This window comes from Oncorhynchus masou, chromosome 2 (genome assembly GCF_036934945.1).
Source record: "Oncorhynchus masou masou isolate Uvic2021 chromosome 2, UVic_Omas_1.1, whole genome shotgun sequence".
In the NCBI taxonomy this organism is placed as follows: Eukaryota; Metazoa; Chordata; class Actinopteri; order Salmoniformes; family Salmonidae; genus Oncorhynchus; species Oncorhynchus masou.
In genome coordinates, this window is record NC_088213.1 from 49,998,869 (window position 1) to 50,014,140 (window position 15,272).

At 41.1% G+C, this 15,272-nt stretch overlaps 1 protein-coding gene across 1 annotated transcript in view; it reads right to left on the reverse strand.

Annotated features, from left to right (window-relative positions):
* Window positions 1–15,272, reverse strand: part of LOC135506184 (MAM domain-containing glycosylphosphatidylinositol anchor protein 1) — a 430,085-nt gene that overhangs the window by 67,740 nt on the left and 347,073 nt on the right. Inside the window, exons 13-16 of the mRNA XM_064925672.1 lie at window positions 12,861–13,056; window positions 12,636–12,659; window positions 11,447–11,599; window positions 8,253–8,414 (exon numbers count right to left, since the gene is read on the reverse strand). Coding sequence (XP_064781744.1) covers window positions 8,253–8,414; window positions 11,447–11,599; window positions 12,636–12,659; window positions 12,861–13,056 — 535 coding nt within the window. The remainder of the gene's footprint in view (window positions 1–8,252; window positions 8,415–11,446; window positions 11,600–12,635; window positions 12,660–12,860; window positions 13,057–15,272) is intronic.

Consider the following 15,272-nt stretch of genomic DNA (forward strand, 5'->3'; position numbering starts at 1 on the left):
AGCCTTGCTATTGAGAAAGGTCGCTGTAGGCAGATCTGGCTCTCAAGAGAAGACAGGCTATGGGCACACTGCCCACAAAATGAGGTGGAAACTGAGCTGCACTTCTTAACCTCCTGCCAAATGTATGGCAATATTAGAGACCCTCAGATTACACAGACTCACAAAGCATTTGAAAACAAATCCAGTTTTGATAAACTCATATCTATTGGGTGAAAAACCACAGTGTGCAATCACAGGAGCCAGATTTTTTGATCTGTTGACACAAGAAAAAGGCAACCAGTGAAGAGCAAAAACCATTGTAAATACAACCTATATTTATGTTTAGTTATTTTCCCTTTTTTACTTGAACTATTTGCATATCATTACAACACTGTATATAGACATATGACATTTGATATGTTTTATTATTTTGGAACTTTTGTGAGTGTAATGTTTTTTGTTAATTTTTTTATTGTTTTTTAAACTTTTGTTTATTATCCATTTCACTTGCTATGGCAATGTAAACATATGTTTTCCATGCCAATAAAGCCCCTTGAATTGAATTGAAATAAATAGATGAGAGACAGGGGAGGGGGGTAGAGACAGAGAGACCTAGGCCAAAACTTTCAGGACTGTGGAACTGGAAGAGAGGTGTGATTGTCTATGCGATTAAATTGTCAAAAGAAAAGATAAATACAAGTCTCATCTGAGTTTTTATCTACTATCCCGCCTGCTGTGTACCAGTGTCCTAACGCCTGCCAAACACCTGCCCTCTCCGTCATTAACAGAATAGCAGGAAAACAATGCCCGACAGGCAGGGGAGGGGCGAAGGACACGGTCTACCATTGTCCTAGAAAGCTAGCTACTAGGGGGTTTATCGGCGGGTGGCATCCAATGTTATGGTGCATTACCACTCTCACCTGTGTACCGGAATCCAAGCTTAAAGAAGTATAAAGAGGGGTTCCTAACGTTGCAGGAATACCCACATGCAGGAACGCCCAGAATTGCGGGCCACAATTACACCCTTCTCCATTTTGCTACTATGGAGGAGAGAACGGGGGAGACTCTAGAGACCAACTCTCAACTCATTGCCCCCATCTGTCAGATGCACTCCACCCCTACGGTATATCCCAGGGACACACTGCTTAGTGGCAGGGTGGCGGATTGTGTTCCCTGAAATGCAGACACTAACTGATTGATGTAGCACAGGGGCCTTTCCATGCACTTGTTTATCTTCTAGTCACACTGGAACATCCAGCTCCTCCGCTGTGCGATATCAGAGAAGACCAATGTTGTCCCAGGAAACATTCAGATGACCACCTCTAAATCTACGCATCTGCTGCACCAGTGCCGCCCCCTTTGTGTATCGCAAGTCGTTTCCACAGAAGTTGATGACTAGGCTGTCAGTAGGAGAAGAAGCACAGGCCCTCTGCTTGTGCAGAATACTAAGCAGTTTGTGCCAGTTCATGCCTTGCTCTCCGAGCCACCTAAAGTGATAGTTAATGAGTAGACTACATGTTGATAATTTGTACATTTTCTAGGAGCTTGCTCGATTGTCTTGTTAAAAGAGATTAGGGAATTTTTCCAGTTTACTCCATATTTGCTTAAATGGGTTTCTGGTTTTTCGCGTCCCTCTGGAAAATCAGCTGATAATATTAAATAAATACTAATAACTACATGATTTCTGTTGCCATTTGTCATTATCGTGTATTGTTACTTTTATTGCTGTGTTATGCTGTATTATAATGTTGCATAACAATGTTGTATAATCACCTTTCAACGTAAAAAACATGAAAAAACAAAATATATATTTTAAGTGATAATAAAGAATTGAAGCCGAAAAAGAAAGGAATTTCACAAGCTCCACAATGCCTACAGTACCAGTCATAAGTTTGGACACACTGTCACGACTTCCGCCAAAGTTGGCTCCCCTGCCTGTTCGGGCGGTGCTCGGCGGTCGTTGTCGCCGTCCTACTAGCCGCTACCGATCCCTTTTTTCGTTTGTCTGTTGGTTTTGTCTTATTAGTTTCACCTGTGTTTATTTTGGTTTAATTAGCTTCCCTATATGTAGTAGTTTGACCCGCCCTTGTTTTGTGCGGGATTGTCTTAATGTTACGTGTGTGCATGTTAGGTAGTGGTGTATTTTATTTTCTTTACTTGGCACCCTGTGGTTTTTGGGTTGTCTTGTATAGTGTCCTGCGCCCTGTATTTTGTTGGGCTTATTATTTTGGTGTGCAAGAGTAAAGCACTTCAAGTCAGTTACTCTCTCTCTCTGCATCTGATTCCTGCACCCACCTAGTCCCGCGTGACACACACTTACTCATTCAAGTGTTTTTCTTAATTTTGTACTATTTTCTACATTGTAGAATAATAGTGAAGCCATTAAAACTATGAAATAACATATATAGAATCAGGTAGTAACCAACAAAGTGTTAAACAATTCAAAATGTATTTTATATTTGAGATTCTTCAAAGTAGCCACCCTTTTGCCTTGATGACAGCATTGCACACTGTTGGCATTCTCTCAACCAGTTTCATGAGGTAGTCATCTGGAATGCATTTCAATTAATAGGATGTGTCTTGTTAAAAGTTCATTTGTGGTATTTCTTTCCTTCATAATGCGTTTGAACCAGTCAGTTGTGTTGTGACAAGGAAGGGATGGTATACAGAAGACCTATTTTGTAAAAGACTGAGTCCATATTCTGGCAAGAACAGCTCAAATAAGCAAAGATAAATGACAGTCCATCATTAAGACATGAAAGTCAGTCAATCCAGAACATTTCAAGAACTTTGAAAGTTTCTTCAAGTGCAGTCACAAAAACCATCAAGCGCTATGATGAAACTGGCTCTTGTGTGGACCGCTGCAGGAAAGGAAGATCAAGAGTTACCTCTGCTGCAGAAGATTAATTCAATAGAGTTAACTGCACATCACATTGCAGCCCAAATAAATGCTTCACAGAGTTCACGTAACAGACACATCTCAACAACAAGTCAGAGCAGACTGCGTGAATCAGGCCATAATTTTCATGGTCGAATTGCTGCAAAGAAACCACTACTAGACATCAAAAACAAGAAGATACTTGCTAATTCTGTGCATTCTAGAAAATCTGAGATCCCATCTGGTTTGTGCTTAGTGGGACTGTCATTTGTTTTTCAACAGGAACCTTGACTAAATTTACACATGTTAAGCTGTTTAAGGGAGACATCCAGGATGTGTATCAGGGAGAGTTAATGGAGTGCTGCTTCATGGCTGTTGCATAAAAGCATTTTAGGTGAAGTTTGTTATGAGAATGTAAAGAGTGTACAAAGCTGTCATCAAGGCAAAGGGTGGCTACTTTGAAGAATATAAAATATAAAATACACTTTGATTTGTTAAACACATGTTTTGGTTACATGAAGTCAAATGATTCCAATATGTTATTTCATTGTGTTGATGTCTTGACTATTATTCTACAATGTGAAAATAGTAAAAATGGAAAAACCCTTGAATGAGAAGGTGCAGACCAAACATTTTGCATGGTATACTTTTGTACGTAAACCCATCCTATATCCAAGGTTTTTAACAACACAGTTTTTTATTAAAACCGTAGCTATGTTGGTCTATTGTAGATAAAAACAATGTGCATTATTTGTATTTTGAATTTTACCTTTATTTAACTGGGCAAGTCAGTTAAAACCTGTTTGGGATAGGGGGCAGCATTTTCACGTTCGGATGAAAAGCATGCCCAGAGTAAACTTCCTGCTACTCAGGCCCAGAAGCTAATATATGCATATTATTAGTAGTATTGGATAGAAAACACTCTGAAGTTTCTAAAACTGTTTGAATGATGTCTGTGAGTATAACATAATTCATATGGCAGGCGAAAACCTGAGACAAATACAACCAGGAAGTGGGAAATCTGAGGTTTGTAGTTTTTCAACTCATTGCCTGTCGAATATACAGTGTCATTTTGCACTTCCTAAGGTTTCCACTAGATGTCAACAGAACGTTTAGAACGTTGTTTGAGGCTTCTACTGTGAAATGGGGGCTGAATGTGAGCTGATTGAGTAAAAGGCCTGGCAGAGCGACCTGCGTTCCATTGCATTCCTAAAAGACAAAGGAATTCTCCGGTTGGAACATTATTGAAGATTTATGTTAAAAACATCCTAAAGATTGATTCTATATATCGTTTGACATGTTTCTACAAACTGTAATATAACTTTTTGAACTTTTCATCTGAACTTTCGCCTGGACTTGCCCGAGCCTCGTGAGTTTGGATTTGTTTAATAAATGTGCTAACAATAGGAGGTATTTGGACATAAATTATGGACTTTATCAAACAAAACAAAAGTTTATTGTGGAACTGGGATTCCTAGGAGTGCATTCTGATGAAGATCATCAAAGGTAGGTGAATATTTATAATGCTATTTCTGACTTTTACTGACTCCACAACATGGCGGGTATCTGCATGACTTGTTTTTGTGTCTGAGCACCGTACTCAGATTATTACATGGTTTGCTTTTTCCGTAAAGCTTTTTTGAAATCTGACACAGCGGTTGCAACTAGGGGGCAGTAATTTTCATTTTTGGATAAAAAACGTTCCCGTTTTAAATGGGATATTTTGTCACGACAAGATGCTCGACTATGCATATAATTGACAGCTGTGGATAGAAAACACTCTAATGTTTCCAAAACTGCAAGGATATTGTCTGTGAGTGCAACAGAACTGATGTTACAGGCGAAACCCAGATAGAAATCCAATCAGGAAGTGCCCCATATTTTGAAAGCGCTGCATGCCAATGACTCCTTATATGGCTGTGAATGGGCTACGAATGAGCTTACGTTTTCTACGTATTCCCCAAGGTGTCTACAGCATTGTGGCGTCTTTTTACGCATTTATGTTGAAGAATAGCCGTAAATGACCACATTGAGCAAGTGGTCACATGATGGTTGTCCTGTGTGCATGAAAATCTTGCGTGTAAAATACTGAGGTAGCCATTATTCCAATGCCTGTGTAATGAGAAACCAATTGTCCCGACGGATATATTATCGAATAGATATGTGAAAAACACCTTGAGGATTGATTCTAAACAACGTTTGACATGTTTCTGTCGATATTATGGAGCTAATTTGGAAAAAAGTTTGGCGTTGTAGTGACCGCATTTTCCGGTCGATTTCTCAGCCAAATGTAAAGAACAAGATGGAGATATTTTCGCCTACAAAAATAATATTTTTGGAAAAAAGGAACATTTGCTATCTAACTGGGAGTCTCCTGAGTGAAAATATCCGAAGTTCTTCAAAGGTTAATGATTTAATTTGATTGCTTTTCTTATTTTCGTGAAAATGTTGCCTGCTGCCAGCAGGGCATAATGATATGCTAGGCTATGATAAACTTACACAAATGCTTGTCTAGTGTTGGCTGTAAAGCATATTTAGAAAATCTGAGATGACAGTGTGATTAACAAAAGGCTAAGCTGTGTCTCAATATATTTCATTTGTGATTTTTGTGAATAGGAACCTTTTCTAGGGATATTTATTTCCACTGTGTTATGTTAATTAGTTTGAGGCGATGATTACGCTCCCGCATGCGGGATAGGTAGTATCAAGAAGTTAAGGAGAAGTATATCTATAATTCTGTGCATAAAACTTGTATCTTTTATCAAAGTTTATTATGAGCATTTCTGTAAATTGATGTGGCTCCCTGAAAACTCGCCGTATGTTTTCGAGCCAAACAACGCACCAATGTAAACAGAGATTTTTGGATATAAATATGAACTTTATCGAACAAAACATACATGTATTGTGTAACATGAAGTCCTATGATTACAATCTGACAAAGATCATTAAAGGTTAGTGATTCATTTTATCTCTATCTCTATTTCTGCTTTTTGTGACTCCTCTTTTGGCTGGAAAAAGGGCTGTGTTTTTTGTGACTAGGTGCAGACCTAACATAATTGACTGGTATACTTTTGTCGTAAAGCCTTTTTGAAATCGGAAACTATGGTGGGATTAACAACAAGTTTATCTTTGAAATGGTGTATATGTATGTTTGAGGAATTTTAATTATGAGATTTTTGTTGTTTGTTTGAATTTGGCGCCCTGCACTTTCACTAGATGTTGGTCAGGTGGGACGTTAGTGCGTCCCACATACCCTAGAGAGGTTAACTAGCTAACGTTAGCTGGCTAGCTCATTAGCTAATGTTACATGACGTGTGTACAACACCCGTTGAATATGGCCAATGTCAGTATACTTCTGCAAAAAAGCATAATGAAGTTGTATGCCAGCAGAGCTGGTTAGGCTGTTTTCATGTTATCCATAGGTAAACAAATCATCGGCCGGAGCGTCAGTTGTGCGCCCCAAGAGCACTCCGAGATGGGTGGGGCTAAAGCTTAGGAGGTTATGAACGATGATGAGTGGGTGTAGACAAAGAGGAGCTTTTCACTAGATACCAAATCATTCAAAGGGCAATTATCTCAAAAGTGAGTTCACAAGTTGGTCAACTTTCAAATCAGAAATACTTTCCCATTGTTCCTCAAATGCAGTGTATGATATACCATTTGTAAAAAACACCATTTCATATTTTGCTACATAAGACCGAATCCAGGTGGTGAGTCACATATATTCTCAGACTGTACAAAACATTAGGAACACCTGCTCTTTCCATGACATAGACTGACCAGGTGAATCCAGGTGAAATCTATGATCACGTATCACCTGTTAAATCCACTTTAATCAGTGTAGCTGAAGGGGAGGAGACAGGTCAAAGAAGGGTTTTTAAGCCTTGAGACAATTGAGACATATTTTGTATGTGTGCCATTCAGATGGTGTATGGGCAAGACAAAATATTTAGGTTTCTTTGAACGGGGTATGGTAGTAGGTGCCAGGCACAAGTGTGTCAAGAACTGCAATTCTGCTGAAATTTTCACGCTCAACAGTTTTCCATGTGTATCAAGAATGTTCTACCACCAAAAGGACATCCAGCCAATTTGACACAAATGCTGCAGGATTATTTTCCTCCAGCAACAAAATGGGTCATATTAAGAGCCGACATCTGTACTATCCTTGTGAGGACTTCTGGTCTCCACAAGGATTGTAAAACCAAAAACACACACACAGACACACCACACACACACCCTTCACACCCATAAATCACCAGTGCCCGGTTGTTGACATAGACGAAGTGTGCCATGAGATCTATACACTTGATAAACCCATCTGATAGCACGCACTATGATGAACCACTTCCCCAGTGACTGATTGCGTCACACCCCCTCTCGTAAATCACCCAGCGACACCCCCTCTGGCCCCTTCTCTTCCCACCACCACCCTGCCCTTGAGGAGTACATACGCACACCCACAAACTGACAGAAAAACTGTACACATGTACGGACCTGCGCACACACACAAACACACACACACATGCACGTACACACACAGAAGGGGTGTATCTGAAACACACTCTACAAGTGGAGTGTGGTGGAGGTGGGCTTTTGACAGATGAGAAATAAAGCTTATGGTTCTGAAACTGACAGTTTTCCCACAATCTATCTATGTCATTGTGCTCATTGTCCTCTATTGTCCAGTCCTAGTAAGACAATGATATAGTAAGCATGCCAACCTTTCCCTGGCAAGGTAGAAATTCATACGTGGGTCTCACGACAGCAACTAGGGCTATGCCAGTCTGCCCTGTGTGTGTGTGTGTATGTGTGGGTGTAAGTGCACGTGTAAGTGCGTGCGTGTGTTAGTGTGTGCCACGTGAGTAAGAGCATGTCTGTCTGTCTGCCTGTGTATGTGGTTGTGCCTGTGTGTATGTATGTACATGCTTGTGCAGGCGTGTATGTATATTTGTGTGTTTGTGCATGCCTGTGTGTGTGTGCGTGCAATGCAAGTGTGTGTGTGTGTGTGTGTGTGTGTGTGTGTGTGTGTGTGCCCGCGCCCGTGTGTCTGATGCTGAGTTGGCTGAGGCATCATCTGTGCCAGGTGGAGTGTGTGGAGGGGTGAGGTCGGCAAGGCCACCTGGTGAGGGGAGCAGTGTAGGGGTAGTGTGTGCCAGCTGTGCCATTCTTGGGGATGTACAGGGCAGCAGTTGAGAGCAGTTGTCCCTGACAAAATGGTGCTAAGAACATTAGGGCCCGGACTAGGACCGCCATAGATTGGGAGTGAGGCCCTGTGATACTAGCCTCCTGTCAGGGGTGTACTTGTCACGTCAAGCTGCCTCACGCTATAGAAACATTATGGCTTGGACAAGGCTACTTACTTTTACTTCTGAACTTATGTGGCTCAGGTACTCACCGATGTGCTTGCCCTTCATGTGGTAGAAGAATGAGACACAGTAGGGGAGACGACTGGAGCCTTTGGGGCCTCTGGCAGCAGTAACATTGTAGAGAGGGGACAGGAGACGGGCATTGTCCCCAGCGACCCGCGGACGAGAGGCCTCGATGTACATGTAGTAACCTAGAAGGGGGAGAGGGGAAGGAGAGACACATATGGTTAGAGACGGTGGTTTTGGTCCCATTTTACATTTGGGTTTATTTGTGAATCCTGGTGAATTCTGCATGCCGCAAATAGGTATGACAGTTGTAAGTGCCATGAAATACCTATACCTATGTTATTCAACACAAGCGGCAAAGAAAACGCCATCCCTCTTTGTGACTGCAGCATCAGAGATATCACATTGCTGGACATTTTAATTATGTGGTACAGTCTGTAGATGATGTGTTAATCTCACATATAAAAGTTCATATTCAGTTAACTATTCTGCTAATTCTGTCCTATTCTTGTAATTGCGGCCAAAGCATAAATTGGAGAGAAAAAACACTTCAAGAACCTTGTCTCTCAAACAGGCCATTAAAAAATGCTTGCTATTTCCTCATGTACACTGAACAAAAATATAAACGCAACATGTAAAGTGTTGGTCCCATGTTTCATGATCTGAAATAAAGAATCCCAAAAATGTTCCATACGCACAAAAAGTGTATTTCTCTCAAAGTTTGTGCACAAATCGGTTTACATCCCTTTGCCTTTCTCCTTTGCCAAGATAATCCATAAAATAAAAGGCCACTTTAAAATGTGCAGTTTTGTCACACGACCCAATGCCACAGATGTCTCAAGTTTTACATTTAACATTACATTTAAGTCATTTAGCAGACGCTCTTATCCAGAGCGACTTACAAATTAGTTTTGAGGGAGAGTGCAATTGACATACTGACTACAGGAATGTCCACCAGAGCTGTTGCCAGATAATTGACTGTTCATTTCTCTACCATAAGCCACCTCCAACATTGTTTTAGAACATTTGGTAGTACATCCAACCAGCCTCACAACTGCAGACCAGATGTAATCATGACACCCAGGACCTCCAAATCCGGGTTCTTCACCTGTGGGATCGAGGAGAGGAGGTGCTGAGGAGTATTTATGTCTGTAATTAAGCCCTTTTGTGGTGAAAAACTCATTCTGATTGGCTGGGCCTGGCTCACCCATGGCTGCACCCCTGCCCAGTCATGTGAAATGCATAGATTAGGGCCTAATTCATTTATTTTGATGGACTAATTTCCTTATATGAACAGTAACTCAGTAAATGTTTCATTTATATTTTTGTTCAGTATAGTATGATATAGTATGAGCTGGCCAATGAGCTGGTCAATCAGTGGTCGAGAGGAGGATGAGCTGGCCAATAAGTGGTCTACTCGCATTAATATTTTTAATGACCAGTATGCACACAGCCAATACAATGTAGGAGTGGCTTCGGGACGTCTCTGATGTCCTTGAGAAGTCCAGCCAGAGCCCAGACTTGAACCCGATTGAACATCTCTGGCGAGACCTGAAAATAGCTGTGCAGCGATACTCCCCATCCAACCTGACAGAGATTGAGAGGATCTGCAATGAACAATGGGAGAAACTCACCAAATACAGTTGTGCCAAGCTTGTAGCATCACAACCAAAAAGACTTGATCCTATAATCGCTGCCAAAGGTGCTTCAACAAAGAACTGAATAAAGGGTTCTGAATACTTATGTAAATATGAGCAAGGCAAAGGATGGCTACTTTGAAGAATATAAAATATATTAAGATTTGTTTAACACTTTTTTGGTTACTACATTATTCCATGTGTCTTATTTAATTGTTTTGATGTCTTCACTATTATTACACAATGTAGAAAATATAAAAAATTAAGGAAAACCCTGGAATGGGTAGGTGTGCCCAAACTTTTGACTGGTACTGTGTATATATAAGTATTTTATTTAAAAATTTTTATACACTATGTATACACCCCTTCAAATGATTCGAATCAAATATTTCAGCCACACACGCTTCTGACAGGTGTATAATATCGAGCACGAAGCCATGCAATCTCCATACATAAACATTTGCAGAAGATTCGGCCCGTACTGAAAGAGCTCAGTTACTGTCAACATGGCACCGTCACAGGATGCCACCTTTTCTACAAGTCAGTTAGTCAAATTCCTGCCCTGCTTGAGCTGCCCAGGTCAACTGTGAGTGCTGTTATTGTGAAGTGGAAACGTCTAGGAGCAACAATGGCTCAGCCGCGAAGTGGTAAGCTACACAAACTCAGTAGAGTGTGACCGCCGAGCACTAAAACTCGTAGCGCGTAAAAATTGTCTGTACCACTCACTACTGAGTTCCAAACTGTCTCTGGAAGCAACGTCAGCACAATAACTGTTCCTCGGGAGCTTAGTGAAATGGGTTTCCATGGCCGAGCAGCCGCACACAAGCCTAAGATCACCATGCACAATGCCAAGCGTCAGCCGCAGTGGTGTAAAGCTTTGTCATTGGACTCTGGAGCAGTGGAAACACGTTCTCTGGAGTGATGAATCACACTTTACCATCTGGCAGTCTGACGGACAAATCTGTGTTTGGTGGATGCCAGGAGCACACTACCTGCCCGAATGAATAGTGCCAACTGTAAAGTTTGGTGGATGAAAAATAATGGTCTGGGGCTATTTTTCATGGTTCGGACTAGGTCCATTAGGGGAAATTAAGGAAAATCTTAATGCTACAGCATACAATGATATTCTAAAGGATTCTGTGCTTCCAACTTTGTGTTAACAGATTGGGGAAACCCCTTTCCTATTTCAGCATGAAAGCGAGGTCCATACAGAAATGGTTTGCCAAGATGTGGAAGAACTTGACTGGCATGCACCGCAACCCCATTGAACACCTTTGGGATGAATTGGAACGCCAACTAATTATGGCTGGCATTGGTTACATCAATCTGCTACAATATCAATGTTGCCAGCTAAGTTTTATGAGGAGATAGTAAAAAGCCAAAAAGGCTATCTGAATGTGCACACTATGGAAGTTTTTTTTTAAATGCACTGACTGTCATGTGACTAAAATGGCTGTGACTAAAACTAGAAATAAATTGTCCAGAGTTTAATACGACTGATAATAACTACAACTAACGAAAAAAGTAACTGCCAAAATTAACACTGCTTAAAGGGATGTGTGTACATTTCAGGAAGATACCTTCTTTGTTTCCACTCCTGTCCATCTCTGGGCCGGTATTGGACGAGCGCTTGGGGTTCTGGGTCAGGTGGTTCTGTCTAGTCCAATCAAACTTGTCGCCCCGGTCCTGGGAGAAACCACAGATGCGCTCATCCTCAAAGCCACAGATGTGGTCTGTTGAGAGCGAGAGAGAGTGTGAGAGAGAAGGGGATATAGAAAGAGCGAGAATACAGAGGTTGAAGAGGATGAACAATAACATTGATAGCGACAGAGACACAAAGAAGTGAGGAAAAAGAGGCAGAGGAAATAGGGAAGAGTGAGGGATCAAAGAGAGAAGAGAGACAAAATTGCGACACATTACCAAGTCATGGTTTAAAAGAGGGAGAGAGAGGGGAGAGACAAAGTTTGAAGTTTTAAAATGACCAATGAATCACTTCAAGAACCTCTTTGCATTCCAGTAACAATTTTCTGTTCTTTTCATCTCTGAATCACCCAAACTAACTAAAACGTAATACTACCCTCCAACAATCCACAAGGTTCCTACCTAACACAACCATCACATCAATTTCAACCCATTACACAAATCCACTGCTGGCTGTGGTATTCACCAAGCATTGTCAATGGAAGGACTATGATACATTGCAATTAGGCACTCCAAATGCAACTGGACACACAGGCACTCCATTTATGCTCTAGAGCAATAATACCCACCAAAAGCGTTAACATTGCTACATGTTAAACATGCACACACGCTCACACAAACACATACTCATACAAATTACGCTAGCCACATACTGTCAGCCGTTGACTGTGGGTACATTCCAAATGTGCACCGTATCCCTACATAGTGCACTACTTTTGAACAGGGCCTTTTTTCAAATGTAACGCACTAAATAGGGGATTTGGGATGAAACCTGTACCCCATTCACATTGGTGTTATGATAGAAACATAATCTATTATGATTCATGTCCCACTCAGCGACGTACGTGCACTTCCTCAATTTGTTTTCTGTTGTTCTCCAATCTGCGTGGTTGGAGAAAATGTGATTTTAATTGTGCTCGTTTGGCGTCACTCTCCACTTCCCCTGCCTGAGCGGCGTAATTGAACCAAATTGCCTGACGAGAGGAGAGAAACAGAGAGAGGGAGGAGTGGGGGAAAAAGGAAGGGTGAAAGAGAATGGGGGGAAGAAAGAAATAAAGATATTCTTACCTGAAGGTCTTGGGTAAATGTAGGCTGTGAAAAAGGAAATACACGTATATTATCTCCATACCCTTTTACATAACTGTAGTAGTACTCATTTAAAAAATGTATTTAAATAAATGCCAAAATGAACACAAAAAATGGCCTACTTGGCCAGTTATTGATTATTATTATTAATATTAGTATCATCAGAGTGGCCACTTTGGCTCCAGGCGCAAGCAAGTTGCTACTCACGCTCTGAGTACTGGATGGTGCGACTGACATAGTCTCCGGTGCTGTAGGTGGTGATGGGGGCCAGGCGGATCTCATAGGAGACAGGGATCTTCAGGTCAGTCAGGGTGTAGGACATGAGGCCGCCCTTCACGGGCTCCTTCTTGTCGATCTGCTTGGAGAACATGTTCACCTGGTTCATCTTGTCATTCTGCTTAATCTGGGGAAACAGAGAGAGGGATAGAAAAGAGGGGAATGGTGAGAAATGGGACCATGATGGTGGTGGGCTCAACTGGCAGAACTGTAATATAAAGCCATTTGAAAAAATACATTTTCATCAAAATGCATTTTTTGAGACAGAAACGCCTTCTAATATATAGGACATATCATGTATGTTAATAACGAGAGAGCGAGAGAGAGAGATCACCTGTCCACACAACGAAAAAGGCTATTTTGGGCTTAGGGATTAGGTTTAGGGATACAATTAGGGTTATGGTTTAGGGTTAAGGTTCGGGGTTAAGGAAAATAGGATGTCGAATGGGAATAAATTGTTTGGTCCCCACAAGTATAGTAAAACAAATGTGTGTGTTTGTGTGTGTGTGTTACCATATATCCATAGATTCAAGGCCAGAATAATAGTAGAGAGAATGATTTATTTCAGCTTTTATTTCTTTCAACACATTCCCAGTGGGTCAGAAGTTTACATACACTCAATTAGTATTTGGTAGCATTGCCTTTAAATTGTTTAACTTGGGTCAAATGCTTCGGGTAGACTTCCACAATCTTCCTACAATAAGGGTGAATTTTGGCCCATTTCTCCTGACAGAGCTCCTGACAGGTTTGTAAAGGCCTTGCTCACTCACGCTTTTTCAGTACTGCCCACACATTTTCTATGGGATTGAGGTCAGGGCTTTGTGATGGCCAATCCAATACCTTGACTTTGTTGTCCTTAAGCCATTTTTTTTGGAAGTATGCTTGGGGTCATTGTCCATTTGGAAGACCCATTTGCAAACAAGCCTTAACTTCCTGACTGATGTCTTGAGATGATGCTTCAATATATGTATGAAATTTTCTTTCCTCATGATGCCGTCTATTTTGTGAAGTGCACCAGTCCCTACTGCAACAAAGCACCCCCACAACATGATGCTGCCACCCCCGTGCTTCACGGTTGGGATGGTGTTCTACGGCTTGCAGGCCCCCAGTTTTTACTCCAAACATAACGATGGGCATTATGGCCAAAGAGTTCAGTTTTTGTTTTATGAGACCAGAAGACGTTTCTCCAAAAAGTACCATCTTTGTCCTCATGTGCAGTTGCAAACTGTAGTCTGGCTTTTTTATGATGGTTTTGGAACAGTGGCTTCTTCCTTGCTGAGTGGCCCTTCAGGTTATATTGACTTGTTTCACTCTGGATATAGATACTTTGGAAGCTGTTTCCTCCAGCAGGGTCCTTTGTTCTGAGACAGATTTTCACTTTTCGCACCAAAGTACGTTCATCTCTAGGAGACAGAACGCATCTCCTTCCTGAGCGGTATGATGGCTGTGTGGTCCCATGGTGTTTAGACTTGCCTGTTGTGTGTAAAGATGAACGTGGTACCTTCAGGCATTTGGAAATTGCTCCCAAGGATGAACCATGACTTATGGAGGTCTACAATTGTTTTTCTGAGGTTTTAGCTGATTTCTTTTGATTTTCCTATGATGTCAAGCAAAGAGGCACTGAGTTTGAAGGCAGGCCTTGAAATACATCCACAGGTGCATCTCCAATTGACTCAAATTATGTAAATTAGCCAATCAGAAGCTTCTAAAGCCATCACATCATTTTTTGGAATTTTCCAAGCTGTTTAAAGGCACAGTCAACTTAGTGTATATCAACTTCTGACCCACTGGAATTGTGATACAGTAAATTAATCTGTCTGTAAAGAATTGTTGGCAAAATGACTTGTGTCATGCACAAAGTAGATGTCCTAACCTACTTTTTTTACTAGGCAAGTCAGTTAAGAACAAATTCTTATTTTCAATGATGGCCTAGGAACAGTGGGTTAACTGCCTGTTCAGGGGCAGAACGACAGATATGTACCTTGTCAGCTCAGGGATTTGAACTTGCAACCTTTACGCTTACCAGTCCAATGCTCTCACCACTAGGCTACCCTTCACCCCAAACTATAGTTTGTTAAAAAGAAATGTGTGGAGTGGTTGAAAATCAAGTTTTAATGACTCCAACCTATGTGTATGTAAACTTTCGACTTCAACTGTATATGTACATAGCTACGTCAATTACTTGGTAACCCTGCACATTGACTTGGTACTGGTAATCCTTGTATATAGCCCTGTTATATTTACTCGTTATAGTTTTTTGTTAGTCACTGTGTATCTATTCCTCGTGTCACTATTTCAATATTCATTCAAATGTATTTCTTTAACTCTGCATTGTTGGAAAAT